This window comes from Ictalurus punctatus, chromosome 9 (assembly GCF_001660625.3).
Source record: "Ictalurus punctatus breed USDA103 chromosome 9, Coco_2.0, whole genome shotgun sequence".
NCBI lineage: Eukaryota > Metazoa > Chordata > Actinopteri > Siluriformes > Ictaluridae > Ictalurus > Ictalurus punctatus.
Genome location: NC_030424.2, coordinates 9,510,001 through 9,530,100, shown reverse-complemented (window position 1 = coordinate 9,530,100; position 20,100 = coordinate 9,510,001). Strand labels below are relative to the sequence as shown.

Here is a 20,100-nt window from a genome sequence, read left to right as displayed (position 1 = left end):
TGAAGAAGGAGGCCTTCCAGGATGTGTTATCCCGGAGGACTCCGCAGGCAGTTGCAAGGTACCGACAGGCCCGGAGGGCTGCAGCCTCTGCCATGAAAGAGCCAAAGTAGCGGGTGTGGGAGAAGTTTGGAGAGGACATGGAGAAGGACTTGCGGTCGGCACCAAGGTGTTTCTGGAAAACCATCTGCCACCTCAGGAGGGGGAAATGGGGAACCATCCAAGCTGTGTACAGTAAGGATGGGACGCTGTTGACCTCAACTGAGGAAGTAATTGCACAGTGGATGGAACACTTTGAGGAACTCCTGAATCCGACTAACACACCCTCTATGGTAGAGGCAGAGGTGGAGGATGATGGGGAATCATCGTCAGTTCCCTGGTGGAGGTCACTGAGGTAGTCAGACAACTGGGAGGAGACCTCGGGGAAGACCCAGGACCAGGTGGAGAGATTATATCGCCACACTGGCCTGGGAACGCCTTGGGATCCCCCAGTCAGAGCTGGTTAATGTGGCAGGAAAGGGAAGTTTGGGGTCCTCTGCTGGAGCTGCTGCCCCCGTGACCCGATAACGGATAAGCAGTTGAGGATGGATGGATGGATGGACTCAAACAGCTATGTGCTAATGCTAACATGCTAGTTAGCTTAGCTACAGGTCCTCCTCGGCATAACCTTCACTTTATTCAACTTTTCTGACAAACACGCTAACTTTAGGATAATTATCCTGGTTGAAAAACGATTAACCCAACAATAACGAACATGCCGGTTTAACCAAAACCCTCTTAACGCTCTTGTTAATTATATCCCTGATCGCGTGTCTGCATGTTTAGTGTGAATGTGAGCATTTTATTATAATAATGCAGTGTTTAAACACTTGTTGTTTGACTGAAAATTAGAAAACTTGGTAACTCACTGGTCCAGGGGTTGTAAAGTCTACTCCATCCGGGCTGAGGCCCTGCCTCCTGGAGCTCCATCTCCCGTGACATTTATTGCTGCCAATGCAGAGGTGAATCATCCCAGAAGTGGTGCAGGAATAAACCCAGAAAGTTTAAAAAAAAAAAAAAAAAAAAACATCCCAAAGGTTGAAACACAAACAAACATCGCAACAATTTAAACACAAACAAACAAACAAACAAACACAAACATCGCAACGATTTAAACACAAACAAACAAACACAAACATCCTAAAGCCCGGCCACAGTGGCCAGTGACGTCACGGAGCTAATAGTGACACGTGCTGGTTTATCAGGACGCCATTATCAGTTCACTCTTGCAGACAATACATTTTATCATGACAATAAAAATCATGACTGTTTCGAATATCTTAGTTTTTTTTTTTCTTCATATTTTCACATACAATTTATTCACATAATATATTATATATTGTATATGCAGTGTTTATTGTTATAAACAATATGTTTATTGTTTATATATATATATTGTGCAGTCTCTGTCTCACTCGCTCACTCTCTTTCTAAATTACAAAAAGTCCAAAAAGTATTTTGGCTACAGCCATTTTTGCCTTTTGTTGGTGTTGGATGGATGGGGAGAAAATGGACTTTAATTTCTTTATTTTGATATAATTTATGCACATCATATTAGATCAGTCTCCGATACAAATTATGAGACAGGTATACCTTGACCAAAAATAACCTTATTTCTCTACATTTTACACCCATTGTTACTCTAAAATATACATGGCTAGAAAGTTCTATGCCCAGACCCCCTAAAATAGCCTCCCTCCACCCCCCGTCCCCGAAAAAGAGGTTTAATCCCCCCACGACATTTTGTATGACATTACTGTTACATATTACTGATTTGGCAATTGACTCTGAGTGAGTTGTGGTGAAAATGTTGTCAAATTGACTGCATCAGTCATCTAGGATACGAGTAATTCTACACTTTTTTTTTGTATTAAAAGTAGCTGCTGTTACCAATCCAAATTTGATTATTTTCCAACAACAGCCCATACCTAAATGTTTTATTTTTTATACAACAGTGATTTGTCAACAATGAGATTTTTCTTTATTCATTAAATATCTTTTTATTTTTTTATACTCATTTTTAATGTCATGGAATGTCCTCAAAGCAAGTCATTCCCTCACCAGCTACTCTTTGTTTCTCTCTCGACGTTAATAAATATCTTCTGCCCGGAAAACATATATATATGATTTGCATTTTTAGTGGGCCTTGGTTTATGGGGGCCAAGGCGGTTGCTTACCTATGCCTAGCATTAAGCTCCTGACTATAGTAAGGATAATGTTCAAGCATTGAACAAAATTGTGATTTAATGCATGGTTGGAACCTTTGTGATAACCACCATTAAGCTACATTTGGAAAAGGACTATTGCTACTTTCTGATAATCTGTACAAGTAATCAACATCAGATCCTGACATGCATTGTTAAATTTGAAAAAGCAAGGACAGTATTCTTTCCATTTTGGCCTAATTTCTATACTCCTCAAAAGAGATGCAGTTCTTATATTCCTCATATGTGGGCTCTGGTCTGTTAAACTGTGGGAAGAAACCTGATCACGTTTTACTACATCAGACACGTACATGTAATATGTGCTCAGTTTAAAACAGACATTCAGACTTTCAACATGATCCGAGGTGCCAGTATTATATGGGTTTTAATGATATGTCACAGAGGTATACTTTCATTTATATTGATGTTGTTTAAGCACTGTTACTGTATATAAATGTAATTTGATATTGTTCCAATCAATATTCTCTCTGCAGGGTTTTCTCAGAGTATCTTCCAGACTCCTCCTGATCTCGATGGCAATCATAAACAATCTGGTAAAAAACCAGTGTGAACACAGTGTACCAAATTAGGATCAAATCATCTGGTACAAACAAACTCAAGACCAGCGACTGACCTTAATTGGATATCAATATGGAAAGTCATCAACACAAATTGAAAATGATTTGGAGCTGAAAGTGGAGATAGTTAGGGATGGAAACAAAAATGTCTCTTTGACCATCAAAAATCTTTCATCCGATGACAGTGTGGTGTACTTCTGTGCTGCATATTACACAGTGCTGCATCTCTGCTTTATTCAGTACAAAAACCCTCTGTGTAAATATTCTCAGCACTTCATTAACACCGGCTCCTGTGGCCTGGAATTGACACATTGCCAGTGTTTTTACAGAAAAGTCACACAATTACGGGCAATTATATCACTTGTAAATGTAAATGTAAGAATTCATCACATTACTTTTATCCAGATAACTTACAGGTCAAGCAGAGACTAGTCTAAGCACAGAACCAAGCAGTTAAGGGTTAAGAACTGCTCTTCAGACAAGATGGTGGCTTTCTGTGTGTCATGGGTTTTGAGATTATAATCTTACAATCACAAATGCAGAGCCTAAACTTATGAGCTACCATGTTACTTACTCACTTAAATAACAGTATTCATGTCTAAAGTCAGGAATAATCCTCTGTGATCCTCACAAACTTTTAAAAACAAGGTAAAATAATTTCCTTAAAAAAGCATTTAATCAATGATGACTGGAGGTGATATTAGATGGGAGGGCTGAAATCTAATATCAATCAATAGCTTGACAATGAAACTATCAAGGTTGAGAAATTTTCCTTTATACTTTTTCTAGACGGAATTACAGAAGTGCTTAGTAGTCCACCAGAAACATATCCTCATTCTAATAGATGAGGGGCTAAAAATACTATCAAGTTAAATCCTGTTATTGAGGAGCTATTATAATGAATTTCAAGACAAATATGCAGTTACAGCAGTTAAGACTGTAAAACTCACTACAGCACTGAACAAAGAATGATCACAATGTGTGGATATTCATCTGGTCTTTAGGTGGTGCTGTAGTTTCACTCATTTATTTAGTGGATGGAGGATGTGAGCTGTTATTTCTCATTCCTCACAATAATATTCTACATTTGGCTTATAATTTTTTGTTTGTTTGTTTATGTAGTTTTTTCCTCCATGGTTAAAAAAAACCCTGACCCTCTGAGATCTGTGTAATACAGTCATGGTCATGATCAGAACATGTGTTTTTCAATGCTGTCATGTTATGCTTATTTAACTTTTTTTTGTGATCATGTTTCCTTTGTTCTGATTGTGCTGTAAAATATATATAAAAAAAGAAGATTAAGTAAAATATGCATTCTAATAAGTGATTTGTTGATGCTATTTACATTTTCAGTGAATGACAATCCTCCCAAATACATGTGACCTTGAGAGATGGGCTGATATGTCCAGTGAATATCTGAACTTCCACTTACTTGGAGCTTATAAGAAACTTTGTCCTGTACTGCATAATTAATATGGATGTCATTCATACTCATGATGTACTGCTCTACTATATGACATTTGAAACAATTCACAGTAGTGGGTGTGATCATTGTGTTCCTCTATATAATGACATCATGTCCTGTATCGTCACTGCTAGTGTCACACCAGATCCTCTGTCAAAGTGTAAGAACTAAGATCATAGTTTACCAGCTTACTGTATATCATACTGAATATGATCAGATTTTCCTATACATTCATCATAAGTGTGTGCTTCCTCTCAGGTAATTTTGTTAATATATGAAATATGTACAGTATCTCAAAAATGTATTCTGTGTAATACCAAAATATTGCTTTGTTAATGTGACTTGGCTAATAAAACTGTGCTTAAAACTTTTTTTGGTTCTTTGATATGCAAAGATGTTCATCAAAGTCCTGCTGATCTGCTGTGCTTGCCTGAAGAGAGTGTAACTCTAACCTGTAAGCACAGCGTCCCAACGTATTACACAATACTGTGGTATCAAAGAACACAAAGAGTCTGAAAGGTCTGAAACTCATTGCTTATGTTTCTAATACCAGTCCACAATATGAGGGAAATTATGAAGGTAATTTTACAATGAGTGGAAATTGGAGATCATCAGCTACTCTACAAATTTCCAAAGCAAGACAAGTGCTGCACAGTGCTCTGTATTTCTATGCAGCTTATTACACACAGTGTCACACACGTCCTCTCCTTATAACAAAAACCTGTCTTTAATCAACTCTACAGCATCATACACCTGTTTAACCACATCACAAGTCACACTAAATACCAAATTGCTGGCATTATTCCAATATTAAAACATTTTATGAATATGATAACAGTTTGTGATGTAAACTTTTCTTCATTTAACAGAAACATAATGTCTTCCTTATGATATTCTCAGCAGCAGTAAACTATTGTGTTGTTCTTCTAAAGATGAACATTTCTTAAAATAAATAATAGGGGGAAAATTATACTGTTAATGAGCTGTCAATATTTCACAGAATAATCACATTTTCACAATCACAACAACTATCACAAAACATAAAAACAGTCGTGGATCATCCAGGCAACAACACACAGTATTAAGAATCAAGGGTAAGTAAACTTTTTAACGGGGTAATTTTTATAAATTCAGCTATTATCTTGTCTTGTAGACTATATGTAAACATCTGTTATGTGAAATAGCTTATTCAAGGCAGAACTAAATAAAAAACAACATGGGATTTTTATGATCCCTCTTATTTTGTTAAAAGTATAAAGATTTAGCAGATTCTGCAAGGGGTATGCAAACTTTTGGGCACGACTGTATATGCATATGTATAATTATATATATATATATATATATATATATATATATATATATATATATATATATATATATATATAGAGAGAGAGAGAGAGAGAGAGAGAGAGATAGATAGATAGATAGATATAGATATATAGTGTTTTAGTGTTTTGTGAATTGTATTTGCATGTTGTATTTGTGAAGTGACCTTGGGTGTCGTGAAATGTAGGCTATTATTATTATTTATCACTGCATACTTTCCATCAACGACAAAGCTGTAAGAAATTAAATTAAAACTACAAGAAAAAGTGTTGATATTTAGTTTTAAATCTGTGTTTTTGTCATTATTTATCACCGTGTATCTTTGCACTCGGAGCGATTGGGGATTTCCGCGTGCTTGCCATCACTTCGGATTTTCTTCTAATTTACGTCCATTTATGAAACCCCGCCCACTTGCGGAGTAAGTACCTCCCACTTGGAGGTAAGTACATACTTGGGAAAATTTATATACCTGCGTCAAGTTTTTCAACACGAAACACTTCGGGATAGGATACACATGTGTATTCTAGCTCCCAGCTACTCACTCCTCATTCCTCGCGGTACAGTTAGAGAATTAATATGTCATATAAGATGGTTGACGTCGGTCGATTTCCGGGTCACGGGCTAGACGTGCACCCTTTATGCGGGATTTCAAACAAACTGGCAACCTCGATGGTTGCGCTTGGATACCGCGTCACAACATAAACAAGGGAAGCGCTGTGGACATTGCTCTAACAGTAAGGTATAAATATTTTCTTTAGGTCACTACGTTCAGTTCCACCATAGAGCTGTTTTGATAGATATCTAATATCATAAACTCACCTTTTCTTTGTCACGTATCAGAATGATTCTAATGACTGATGATAACACATCGTGTTTTTGTTCGTATTTAGTTAAGACTGGTTGATTGTAAATGACGGGGGCTCTAAAGTGAACACCCTCACTGGTGATTTGCATAGCTAGCAGAAATAAGCTTTCCTGATTTTCTTGACAACAGAAAACTGAAGAGGACATGCACAAGAGACTGAGCTAAAAATGCAATTTAGTGATACAACTTAATTTTATGTTACAACACAGGTTCCCCGTTCCGTGTTATTGTTGATGATTCCATATTTTTTCTCAACATATATAAAAAAAAAACATTAATTAAAACAATTTTTAATTTAATTTGTTTGAGGTATGTTTCACAACGCCAGAATGTTCAGCTATTAAGCAAAAATTGTTTTGTGTCATATCTGTGATTTTGTTTATTTGCTACGAAGTAAAAAAAAAAAAAAGCTTGGGGGTTCAGTTCCTTCCTCCACCCTTTGTGCGTGGCGTTTGCATTTTTTTCCTGTGCTTTGGGGGTTTCCTCCGGGTACTCATGCTTCCTCCCCCAGTTCAAAGACATGCATTGTAGTCTAATTGGCATTTCCAAATTGTCCATAGTGTGTGAATGTATGTGTGATTGTACCATGTGTACCTGTGCCCTGAGTTCTCTGGAATAGGCTCCAGGCTCCCCACGACCTTGTGTAGGATAAGCGGTACACAAAATGGATGGATGGACCTCTACTGCTGATTCTTTAGATTTGTTTACTCTGGGCTCTGTGCATATTGGATACTTGGGCAAACTTTGGTCTGCAACAGTGTAGATGTAAATAGTGTCATGGAAATTAGACAACACTCACAGACTCGTCCTCTGAAGGTAAAAAGGTTTATTACAGAAAGATAGTTAATACAGGATAGAATAATGAGAGCGCTCTGAAGCACTTGTGCTGAACCACTACTATATATGAGCATGACACACTTCTGTGTACTGATAAGAAGCGGTTTGAAGCAGTTCAAAACAGGCTTTGTTTTAGGGTCTTAGAAGATGCGCAGATGAACCTTGAACAGAAGAACATGTTTCTGTCTCTGTAAGCAGATAAACATTCTGTACTGATCCAAGTGACATGACATGGCCTAATTAGGCATTATCCTTTGATGAGAATGAAACAGAACAAGAACAACTATTACAAAGTAAAAATGAATAATTTCCCATATTTTATCATTACAAAATATGATAACTAAAATTAACAGAGAAATTATTATGCTGGGAGTACATCAGAACTTCAGAAACCTTTCATGGTTCAACTGAATTCAGCATAAAACAGACATAATGAAGGCACTAAGGATGTTTTTACAGATCTAAAGTATCCTGTAGTCAAGCAAGCTTATTTTACAGTGATATGAGAGTCGTCCTGGTCAAAGGAATATTAACAATAGACGTGAAATGGATGTCAATGGGTCATCATCGTCAGTGTCGCCGGGAGAATCTGATACCCAGTCAGGTTTAGGATACAAGTCAGGTTGGTCATCATAGGGATAGTAATCACTCTTTGTCATCAGCGTTTGGTCATTAGTGATTTCATTGAGCATGAGAGACTGCTCCGAACGAGAGAAATCACGTTGCCTTAGGCACTTAGTCCCGTCACCATGATCAGCTAAATACTAAATTTGGGTAAAAGTGTGTGCGTCATGCACTTTTTCTTTTTCTGTCAGGGAGCTTTGGGCGTAAGAAGTGAGGTAGCGAAGTCACGTTGAACAGCATTTGCTCAGTTATTTTTTAGTGTCCCATTTTCTCTCTCTACCACCCCACCTCTAGCTGGATGATATGCACAGTGCTGCTTTAAGTCAATACCCAAATATTCACCCATCTACTTAAGGGCATGGCTCTCAAAAGGTGTGTCATTATCACTGGAGATTATCATTATCACTACCACATCTGAGTCCTGTTTGGACATAGTGACATGGAACTTTGAAGACAAGGACAACTTTGAAGACAAGGACAGTCCTGGGGGCACTGCCAAACTCCATCAACAACTGTGCGGCATGCTTTGTGCCACACAGCCTTTTCCTCGCCCGCGTAGCCCATGCTTGGAGGTCTGAAAGCTGTAAAGAAGGAGTGATTATTTTCTTTTGAGTTTTGGGACCATAGGTGCAGATACTTGCTTTGCTGCACTGTCCACTCACGCGTTACCTAGGGAGACAGGATCTGATTTGTTAGTGTGGGCATCACATTTGCATACTGCAATAGTTTTGGGAAGTAGGACTGCGTCCAGCAGCTCAGAGACTAGTTTATTGTGGGCTATGTGTGTTCCTGAACTCGTCAGGAAGTTCCTGTATTTCCAAATTGTTCCAAAATCATGTACTACCCCAAAGGCATATCTGCTGTCTGTGTAGATATTTACTGACTGTCCCTCAGCATTTCTTCATGCCTCCATGAGGGAATACAGTTCAGCTGCTTGTGCTGAAAGGTTTGAGGGGAGACTTCCTGACAGACTGTCTCGTGTGCGGTTACTACTGCATAGCCCACTCAATTTTTATCTGTCTCTGGGTCACATGACGCAGACCCATCCACAAAAAGGATCAGATCTGGATTTTCCAATGGAACATCCTTCAGGTCGACTCTAGGGGAGCAGAGTTTGTTAGTCAGTACGACACAATCATGTGGTTCCCCGTGTCCTCTGTTGGAAGGAGAGTAGCAGGGTTAAGGACAGTAAATAGTTTTATAGTGACATTTGGCATATCTAGTAGTACAGTGTTATGGTGCAGCCACTGTTGGGTGGACAGGTATGAGGTTTTCTGTTCAAGTAAGAGTAACAACACCTCATGTAGAAGAGGTTCAATTTTGAGTAACCTACCAGGTCTCTGGATACCACCACAGCTTTCTCAGCCGCTGCTACTGCACATACACATGGGGGAAACTCTGCAGTGACTGGATACAACTTACATGAGAATGAGCTGTCCAACCTGTTGCATATGCCATCTCTCTGAGCGGTGCTTCTAGAAAGGTATAATTTAGAAGGAAAGTTCTGCGATACAAACATATATCTGGGAAAGATAGAACGTGTTTCTTCGTCAGAGGCTTGGGAATCGTCTGGGTTGCAGAAAATCTCTGTCAGCTGAGAGTTTTTTTCCCTTTGCAGAAATGTCATGACCCATGAAATCTCACTTTTTGTTGTACATACTGTAATTTGGAGAGACTGGCTTTGTGCCCTTCCTTAGCAAGATGCTGCAACATTTTTATGGTGTCAGTTTAACACTGTGCCCTGGAGAAAGTGGAAGAGGTGCTAAGCTGTCTTTTAGCATTTGGTTGTATATCGTTAGTGACTCTCAATACCCTTAACACAAGCGAGTGGAAGTGTAAAGACGTCCGTCAAATATGAATGCAAACTGAAACTGTCTTTATCAAGAGATATACTGAAAAAATCCATTAGCTAAAAAACATTCGCTATTTGCTGGAACCTGGCTTAATGTAGTGTAAGAATTTGGCACGTCTGGAGCTCTCTGTGTGACTGCTGCCTAAACCGCTTCCAAATCTTGTACAAATCACCATTCATCACGTTGTAGGGGTTTTTTTTTGTTTGTTTGTTTTTGTTTTTGCTTCTCACACTGGAAATATTGGAGTGCATACTGACGAATCAGGACAGGGAACAATGACCCCTGCTTTTAGTAGTGAATTAAATACTGGCCTAATTCCCTCAATAGCTTCTGATTTAAGAGGGTATAGAGATTGTCTGGGCCTAAAATCAGATTTGGGTGTGATCACGACTGGTGGTGCACTTCTAATCAGGCCTATGTCATGTTTCCCATGGGCCTCAATATAAACACAGCCTGAGAAGCACCTTCTTCAATTGTGGGTGTATCTCTAGGGGTGTGGGTCTTGTCCCAAGGTTAAGAAACATTCCCTTGTCATGACAAATAACATCCCGGTTAACCTTACACATTTCCTGAAAGAATTTTTATAAACTCCCAGTGTCGGGCTGTACCATATGTTGGAGGTGGGTTTCTGTTCCCAAGCTGTAATTTTTTCACTCTCACATAATCTGACATATGGTCTCACATCTTTCTACTGTTTGTTCTTTATTTCGGCTAATGAGACGTGAGGCGCTGATTCTGGGGGAAAAAATACACACAACTGCATGTGTCACTCAGTTTGACTGAGCATGCACAAAATTTGTCACACCAATATAGGTACAGCTTTTTGCTTTCTGGGATATTCATAAACCATTCTTTCTCAAAATTAAAGTCTCTTCCTTCATGCATTTGTGTTGAAGGGCAGAGGACAGCATAAATTTCAATTCAATTCAATTCAATTTTATTTGTATAGCGCTTTTTACAGTAGACATTGTCTCAAAGCAGCTCTACAGAAATATCAACATGGTATACAGATATTAAAGGTGCAAATTTATCCCAACTGAGCAAGCCACTGAGTGGCGACGGTGGGAAGGAAAAACTCCCTAAGATGTTTTAAGAGGAAGAAACCTTGAGAAGAACCCGACTCAGAAGGGAACCCATCCTCATCTGGGTAACAACAGTTAGTGTGAAAACGAGTGTACAAGCATAACTGCTTTGCTACAACCTTTTCTAAAATCTTAGAGATGAAGGGGAGATTTGATATTGGTCTATAGTTGGACAATTGAGACGGGTCAAGATCAGGTTTTTTAATCAAGGGTTTAATAACTGCTAATTTAAGTGATTTAGGTACATAGCCAGTGCTTAGGGAAGAATTGATTATATTTAGAAGTGGTTCAATTACTCCTAGACAAATCTGTTTAAACAAACATGTAGGTACGGGATCTAGTATGCAAGTTGAAAAAATCAACATAATTGTCCTTCATCTTATCATGTGCCCAACGTCAACAATCCAGCACAGGCTCTAGGCTTGTTATGCATGCATTGATAAACATAGAGGTCTGTTTCTTTAACAGATGGAGTTCCCAAAGATGAGTCCTCAATTATTGTTACTCTCTGAGGTGAGGATATCAAATTTAAGCGTAAAACACACATTAAGTCCTTGCCCAGTAGATTTACTGGACATGAAGATGAAATTAGGAATTGGTGGGTTACTCTTTTCCAATTTTCACATTCACAAACTAGCAGTTCAGAGAAACGCTCTAATAATGAATGTCCCACAACGCCCATGGAGCGCAGTGACCATGAACTCATTTTTGGGGATTCTTTTAATTCGCAGTGTTTTATTACTGAATACGTTGCTCCTGAATCGACCAAAAATGTGACACTTTGTCCATCTGTCCATTGACTACCAGAGATATACATGGTAACCGAGTAAAAGGAGAGGCATTATACTTTAAAAGGTTAAGGGTCATGACTGGTTCAGACATCTGTGAATTGTCAGTCTGACTAATGTTGGATGTGGGTGTGTGCATATATTACTGTTCTTTGTAAGCTAACTGATAGTTTTGGTGTCTGATGTCACCTCTTCTGTTCCCAGGTGCCTCACCCTTCCCTTAGCTCCGCCTGTCAGTTCGCTTCTGCTGGCTTATTTCATGTGATTTTTATCCACAACAACAGTCTCTTGTAAAATGTCCAACTTTTCCTCAGATAAAACATGTGAAGTTGTATTTATGAGGGTTGCCACCTGGCCTTCCTCGTCCGCCTCCTTTTGGTTTTCCTCTCCTCTCCATCTTTCTTTCCTTTGCCTCTCATGGGAGCTTCTCTGCGTGGATTGAATATCATTCTACCATATCATAAATCAATACTCTGCCACAACTTTATGCCATATTGCTAAACAATACTGAGTGCACTGAAAAGCTGTTCATTATGAGTGTTTTATGATTACTAGAGGTTTTTTTGTTTTGTTTGTTTGTTTTAAATCTACAGTACCCATGTGAAGTTATTCACTCATGAATGGGTGAGATTTCGGTATAAACAGTTCTTGGTACGTGCAATCTATAGGGTATCCACATTGGACCATCCACAGCAATCTTTTGGGTGTCCATGTGGTACAATCCACAGGAATCTCACAGCAATCTTTAGAGTATCAATGTGGCCATCCTCAGCAGCAGCAGTGAGTGATTCTTAGGTTGAGGAGACTTCAAGCAAAAATATAGACTCAGGATGGGTGGAAGGAGGGAGGGAGGGAGGGAGAGAGAGAGAGAGAGAGAGAGAGAGATTGCTTTTGTGATATTTAGCAGTCATCTTCAACCTCTCTTATTTCTCATGTTCACTTATATTTTATACTCATTTTTATTTAGAAAGATAAAACATGGACATTACAAAGGGCAGTCTGGATGACATCTCTCGACCAGCTTCAAATGAACGCTCTTGGCCTGGGAGTCGAGTGTCCAGTGTGATCCTCTCAGAGGGCCTGAGAATGAATCAGGACAAGATTGGGGCCCTAGAGGTCCTCAGCTCTGAGCTCACCGAAACTCAGGTGGTATAGACTTCCTTCTGAAAGCAGTTCTAATATTACAGATATAGATGGTGATTGTTGGTGATTGCCTTACTGAGAGTTGGTGATTTAAGATATTGATCACTACAGAACTCTGGCAAAGTGGTTGGAGTCATCAGATAGTTCTTGGCCTTTTATTTGTGCAGGCTTCAACCATACACACAGATTGTCTACATACTGTCATAAATGCAACAGTAAATTACAGCCTCAATAATATCAGCAACTCTCGTAAAGTACAATACAAGACTGTAATAAAAACAAATTGCGGAGTGTGTTATCATACAAAGAAATATTAAACCTAAAATAATCATTGCAAACATTAGCAATATGAGCAGCTGCTTTAGTGATTCTAATCTGCTCATTAAACATGATGAAATGATGATCATACAGATCTCTAAATGCCAACAAGATTGCGTACTTGAAGCCAGGAATAAACCTGTAGTGATGTACCATATTATTAACAACATAAAGTCACAATTCAAATTTACTTTGTCACTAACATTATCCTGCACATATGAACTCTGTACGTGAATGAAACACTGAAGCTCAGAGTGCTCCACTTATTTAATATAGAGAATATGCAACTTGTGCTAATACTATACATACTGTAGTATGTCTGTCTAAACTTGCAACATTGATAGTGGTCTGACATTCATCTTGGGGTTAGCAAAGGCTTGTTGTTTGGTTCATCTTTGACTGGCGAATATTCAGTAACACCACTTATTATTTTACATATTGTTTCAACAAGTGATGAACATTAGCTGCAAGAAAGATGCTTTAGGCTTTTGTTTTAAATTATGTCACTTTACTAGAGTTTCAGAAACTTTCTAATAAATACTAGTAAAAGAAATACTAATGATATAATAGCATGTCAGAATATTACTAAGCCAATGAAGACATGCTATATAGCTGTAGTATTTAGTAGAGTATTATGTAGTTTTGGATGCAGTTCAGAAGACTTTTCCTTGATGTCATGACTCCATCTAAAATGACCATTTCCTAATGTCAGTTCCACTTTTCCCCCCATTTTCTTCAATGTCTTTTTTTTTTTGTGTGTGTCCCAATATTGTCACAGTTATTTAATGGTCAAAGCTAAAGCTTAATAAGCTGTTGTTTATCCTTTCTTTATATTAGAATCACCAGAACATAGAGGAGAATAACTTGGACTGCCCATCAGAAAACAGGGCCCCTGACCAAGGTAGGTAAATGCCGAGAAACAGCAATTTACAGTGTCCAACCCCAATTCCAAAAAAGCTGGGATGCTGCATAAAATGTAAATAAAAACAGAATGCAATGATTTGCAAATCTCATAAACCCATGTTATTCACATTAGAACACAGAAAACATATAAAATGTTTAAACTGAGGAAATGTACCATTTTAAGAAAAAATATAGTCATTTTGAATTTGATGCCCAGAACATTTCTCAAAGTTGGGACAGGGGCAATAAAAGGCTGGAAAAGTAAGTGTTACTAAAAAGAAACAGATGGAGGTTAATTGGCAACAGGTCAGTAACATGACTAGTTACTGAATACTAGATTGCTAAATACTTTTGAAAGTAAGGTAGAAATTTTCTATTTGAGAAAGCTCATGAGAATAATCAAGACGACAGAACTTTTCATCATGCATGAAATTAATAAACATTTTACATTTCAACTCGGAAACCACATGGACAGGGATGTTTTAGCTCTGAAGTTCCAACTATAGTGGATATTGCTTTTAAGCCTCCAGATGTGCAGAAGATACGCAGGTGAGTGTGTGAACAATGCTGCTCATGTTGCCACTGCTTCTGCATGCACACATCAAGTCAAGTGTCAAGTATAAACCTCTGTTTCATCTTGGGCCTTATCATACCACACTGGCATGGATTATTTATTTTTTTTAATAACAACATGCCCTGTCTTGAGTTACTCCTTGCAGTATGTATTCCATTTGAGACTAGATGTATCAGCAGAAGAGTTGTGCTCTTTCACACTTGCTCTTTCTCCTGCTTCCTGACTTGGTTTTGTCAAGCAATGTAATGTAATGTAATGTAATTGCTCAACTTTCCTACCTATTCCACCTACTCCTTTGGTTTTTAGTCACTTACAGTACACATATATTACTGATCAAAGGCTTCAGCTTGCAGACAATTCATAATGTCCATTTGGAGACATTTGTCCAAAAGGTTTGGAAACCCCTTGCCTAACCCTTTGGTTCTCTCTCACTTTGCTTTTAATAAAACTAGCACACCCACACTTGCATCTGTCTGTCTTTTTCATGATACACTCTTGATTATTCTTTAGGAATTCTATGCTTTACTGATGATGAGGTGAATAAAGATCCAGAGTTGCAGAAAGCCATCATGGAAATGAAAGAACTGGATAGAATACTGGCTACCACAATCTCCAAAGAAAAAGAAGTCAAAAAGCAAAGCAGAGAGCTCCATCAGAGACTCTGGAAGGAACTAAAGGTAAGATTGAATGCAGATGCACATCTGTAGAAATTAGTTTTGTATATCTTCCTCACACATGCGATTTTTCTGTAATGTGCTTATTTATTCTAAAACACTTTGCAGGATCACAACCCTGAAAGGAGTTCAGAGTGCACTGATGAAGCAGAAAATACCAGGTTGTTCCTAGCACTTACGTCCAGCACCTGTAAGTCACGCTAAGGGCACAAAACAAATCTCCAATGTGTTTTAATCACTAAATTATAAATTTAGAACATTTTTACTTGTCAAATTTTTCACACTGATTTTTGTGAATAATCAGTAGGATTTATAGAGAGTATTTCTATACTGAAAGTAGCCATAATTATAACAGCAGTCAAATCAAAAGGTTACATATGTAACTGTAGTTCTATGACTATTTTGAAGAAGCCATGGCGGTTTCCTTGAGAACTAGTGGAGTATTTCTGTGCTGAGTATCAATAGCAAAGCACTTACTTTGTGACCGAGATCCCATGTTGGTTAGCATATAAAATAACCATTCTTCTCAGTCAGAGAGATCAGGGTGGCCTGGTCATCCCGGACTAAGTCCTCCACTTAGGCATAGAGACATGGCTACATATGTAATTTTTCATTCTACCTCTTTACATTCTGGACTGCCAGGGTGGTTTCCTTTGGAACTAATGGAGACAGCATATCAATTTTCATTGCCATGCTAGTTTATAATATGTCTACAAATAGTGCTGACAGCATACTTTATTGAAGATGAGAATCGCTCACAATTTTAATATTGCTCTGTATTGAGGATAAATATCACTCCATATAATTAAGATTCAGTCTGGTGAAGTAGATGGTGAGCTCCATGCCATTGCTTTACAAACATACTGTACAAAATTGACAATACTCTCTGAGCCAACCAGGAAGTAGCCATAGTGCATGTCAACCAGGAGGTTGCTATAGTGTGCATCAAATTTACAGGAAGGAGTGGCCTCTTACTGTATTCAAATATGCTTGTGCTGTGACTTCCTTTATCCAATAGGCTAACCTGACTTTAGGCAGCAGAGGCACTTTATGGTGCTCCCCAAAGCACAGTTTGTGAGTAACTAATTGGTTACTGTCACTTCTACAAAGTGCTTAGAGCCCTCACTGGTCACAGGGCTGGCCTGAATGCATGCTTATTTGCAAGACCAATATCAATTTACTGCTGCACCAATACCTTTAGCATATATATATAAGCTTATATCACACTAAATACCTTTAGTGTGATATGTTTGCTCTTATCTCTGACACTGTGTGCTGACTTATGCATGCAGTTCACTGACTCATATGGCTATAATGATGGCCAGTTAATAAAAAAAAAAAAAGTACATCTGCACCCTGCCTTGTGCCCGATGCTCCCTGGGATTGGCTCCAGGTTTCCCCATGACCCTGAAGAAGGAATAAGCGGTAGAAGATGGATGGATGTACATCTGCATCTGGCCTCTGCCCTGTGTGTGCAGAGTTTGCATGTTCTCCCCATGCTTCGGGGTTTCCTCTGGGTACTCCGGTTTCCTCCACAAGTCCAAAGACATCCATTGTAGGTTGATTGGCAATTCCAAATTGTCCATAGTGTATGAACGGTATGTGTGTGTGTGTGTGTGTGTGTGTGTGTGTGTGTAGGTGTGTGATTGTGCCCTACGATGGATTGGCACCCTGTCCAGGGTGTCCCCCGCCTTGTGCCCCGTGCCCCCTGGGATAGGCTCCAGGTTCCTCGTGACCCTGTGTAGGATAAGCGGTACAGAAAATGGATGGATGGATACATCTGAATATGGCAAATTCCCCAGATTAGTTACTTGCATTTGGTTTTGCATGAAGATTAGAGACCATTTTTAATTAATTCATGCATTCAGCAGCAAACTATGAACTACTCCCCATTGCATAGACAATGCTGACATGTGCACTTTTATGGTAGACCCAAAATGTTTCTAGCAAAAACTCCAAAATATTGTTCACTGTGTTAAATAGAGGTTTTATGCCCAGTGTTTTACAGCATAGTGAGTAAAACCATCTTCCATCATGAAAGTTCAAATAGTACAAGCTTCCAATGATCAGGAGCTTTGACAGTTGGAATGTGGAAATATGTTTCTTTTAGCTCTATGGTTTCAAACCAGTCATGTTTACTCAATACTCACATCAGGTCTGGTATGCATAGCATATGGAATAACAGTTGTTTTAAGAAGACATTTAAGATTTTATCTAGAGCATGGCAGATTCTGTCTCCCTTTTTGGAATCTTGAGAACATCTTGAAAAGAACCTCATTAGGCACTCTGGCCCTGATGTACTGTTTATCCTGGAGAGACTGCACGTCTGGGGTCAGTTTAGCCAACTGGCTAGATCTTAGCCAATCTTTTGGTGTGGAGTCTCTGATCTAATATTATGAAGCTTCAATGTTTCAGTTATAGAGGTAAATACCAACACATAGTCAACAATCTTTTCGAGTACTCTGCTGGGATGCACCATCACTTGCAGTGATTTGAGGCTTTTGTGTTCTGTTTTCTGTAACTCCCCCGCTTCTATTTGAAATATTTGAAACTCACCTAAACAAGAATAATGTGAAGACTGGGCTGCCTAAAGGTAATACCTCAAGTACTTATTTCATGTTTCAGGCAGATAGAGTTGATAATGTAGTGCCTCCTGGGCCTGTGTCTGGGTCTTGCGCTTGCCTTCTCACTTGTGTTAACAGACCCATGGATAATTGCTATAATGGCCCAGTCTCAGTCAGCCTTAATATGTGCCTGCAGCACATATGTTGTTGCATACCACACCAAGATGGGCCTCAAATATAGAACCAGAAGCAGCTACTGAATGTACATGAGAGTTTGTCTCTGTGTGAAGTAGCTGTACTAAATTCCCCTATGCTCTGCTCTTCAAAACGCTGTTACATTGTTGCTAACAGTGCCTGCATTTACCTTATGCCCACTGCCAGGACAAGAGCATTCCTCCACTGAGTCACGCTCATGAGGTTTTCCACTGGATTTCTCACTAATTTAGTTTTGGCCAATTCCCACCCAACAGTCAGGTCTCACCTGTCGTTCAACAACTAATAACTAAAGGCTATCATGTCCAACCGCATCTTTCAAAGTGTTGGTCATGCTGCATCAAGGGGCATCGTAATACACTCAGAGCAAAGCTCTATCCACTGCCTTCTGCATGAACTCACAGACAGCCAGATTGACTAGTGTCACTGCGATTGACAGAAGAGAGAGTATGCCATCCTCCAGAGAGCACTGCAGATTTTGCTCTTTTGGATTAGAAATATTTGCTGAGCAGCATCAGGATTCAAACGCATCATCTCTAGGCAATAAGGCAAAAGCTTTTTTTTGTTTTACCACTTGGAATTAGTCATGGGGTGACTGCTTTGCAACTGGTATTCCACAAGAAAACCATAACACAGGAAGACACCACTGATTTTAAAGAAATCATCCTGGCAGTATGGAACATAACGAAGTGGAATCATAATCATGAACTTTTTGACCTCAGTTTAATCTTTTTTTTTTCTTCCATAAATGTAGTTAAATATGAATTAAAAGTTATATGAGATGAAAAACTACTTGCTATGATACAAATGAACTTGATTCACTCTAGCCAAGGATTGCAGTGAAGAGGATTATGTACCTTTATTTGGGACCCAAGTCCCAGATCAAGAGAATGACCGAAGCTGCATACCTGGAAATAAAGGCAAGAAATATTTGGTCTCTAATTTTTAATGAACACAATAAAATTGCATTGACCTGTCTTCCTGATCTAGATTTACAGTTGTTTTGCTCATTTGCTGCACTAGAGGGCCTCCTGACATTACAAATCATTCTTATGTCTAAGTCAGATGTTTGTAGTTTTATTGGGTGTCAGCCAGGTTTATTATTGTAGAGTAATCTACATGTAAAATTAACACTTAAAGAGAAAAAAAACCTTTATAAACTTAAATATGGTTGTAAAGAGCACAAAAAAACTTAAATTATATGTAATGTATGCATAGTGCTAAAAATACTAGTAATATGTCATCATATCCAATCATAATAAATATACAGTACTGTGCAAAAGCCTTAGGCACATGCAAATAAATGCTGTCAAGCAAAGATGCCTTCAGAAATAATGAATAATTATGTTTCTACATTTAAAAAATACTATAAAGAGCAGTAAACAGTAATAAATTAAATTAAGTAACTATTTTTGTGACGACCCTTTGCTTTAAAAAAATAAAATAATAAATAGTAGTCTCCAGTGCAATTAGTGCAGTGTTATAAGGAAATTAGCTAGTAGGTTTTACTGAGCATCTTGCAGAACCAGCCACAGTTCTTCTAGACTGTTGCACTTTGACTGTTGCACTTGCTTCTTATTTTTGCAGCAAAACCCATCAGCCTTCATTATTTGTTTTTTGACATATAAACATTTTTCTTTTAACATTTCATTTTGTGTTGTGAAACTAATGTTTGGAAATCTAAAATGTTTTTGTACTGACTTGATAATGTAAAATGGAATTGAACTCTAATGTTAGCAGACATGGAGTCAGTTATACTTTTAAAGTTTTGCTTTATTGTAAAAATATAAAGATTGACTTAAATTTTAAACTGCTTTGTGAACTGTATCATTTTACTAGTTTCTGGATCGGAGGACGGTGAGCATGGTAAGTCTTCAAACTCTGTTGAAGTATGTCCTGAAGTCAAGCAGACAGAAAGCAGGCAGAGTGTGATGGGCAAGACCAAGCATGGACAAGATTTCATAAAGAAAAACATTGAGGTACCATTTGTTCGGAACAATATGTATGACAAGAGATTCATGTCTAATGTCTAAATAGTTTTAAAAGCCAACAC

At 38.4% G+C, this 20,100-nt stretch overlaps 1 protein-coding gene across 6 annotated transcripts in view; it reads left to right on the top strand.

The window, feature by feature from the left end:
- The first annotated feature begins 6,152 nt into the window (after positions 1-6,152).
- Positions 6,153-20,100, top strand: part of fsip1 (fibrous sheath interacting protein 1) — a 52,223-nt gene continuing 38,275 nt past the window's right edge. The window contains exons 1-7 of one of the 6 annotated variants that reach the window (XM_053682945.1): positions 6,153-6,348; positions 12,626-12,804; positions 13,957-14,020; positions 15,107-15,273; positions 15,379-15,460; positions 18,875-18,967; positions 19,887-20,026. In XM_053682945.1, coding sequence (XP_053538920.1) covers positions 12,637-12,804; positions 13,957-14,020; positions 15,107-15,273; positions 15,379-15,460; positions 18,875-18,967; positions 19,887-20,026 — 714 coding nt within the window. In that variant the 5' untranslated portion in view covers positions 6,153-6,348; positions 12,626-12,636. The remainder of the gene's footprint in view (positions 6,349-12,625; positions 12,805-13,956; positions 14,021-15,106; positions 15,274-15,378; positions 15,461-18,874; positions 18,968-19,886; positions 20,027-20,100) is intronic. The other 5 variants (XR_008397058.1, XM_017477014.3, XM_017477013.3 and 2 more) reach the window with 5 other exon arrangements.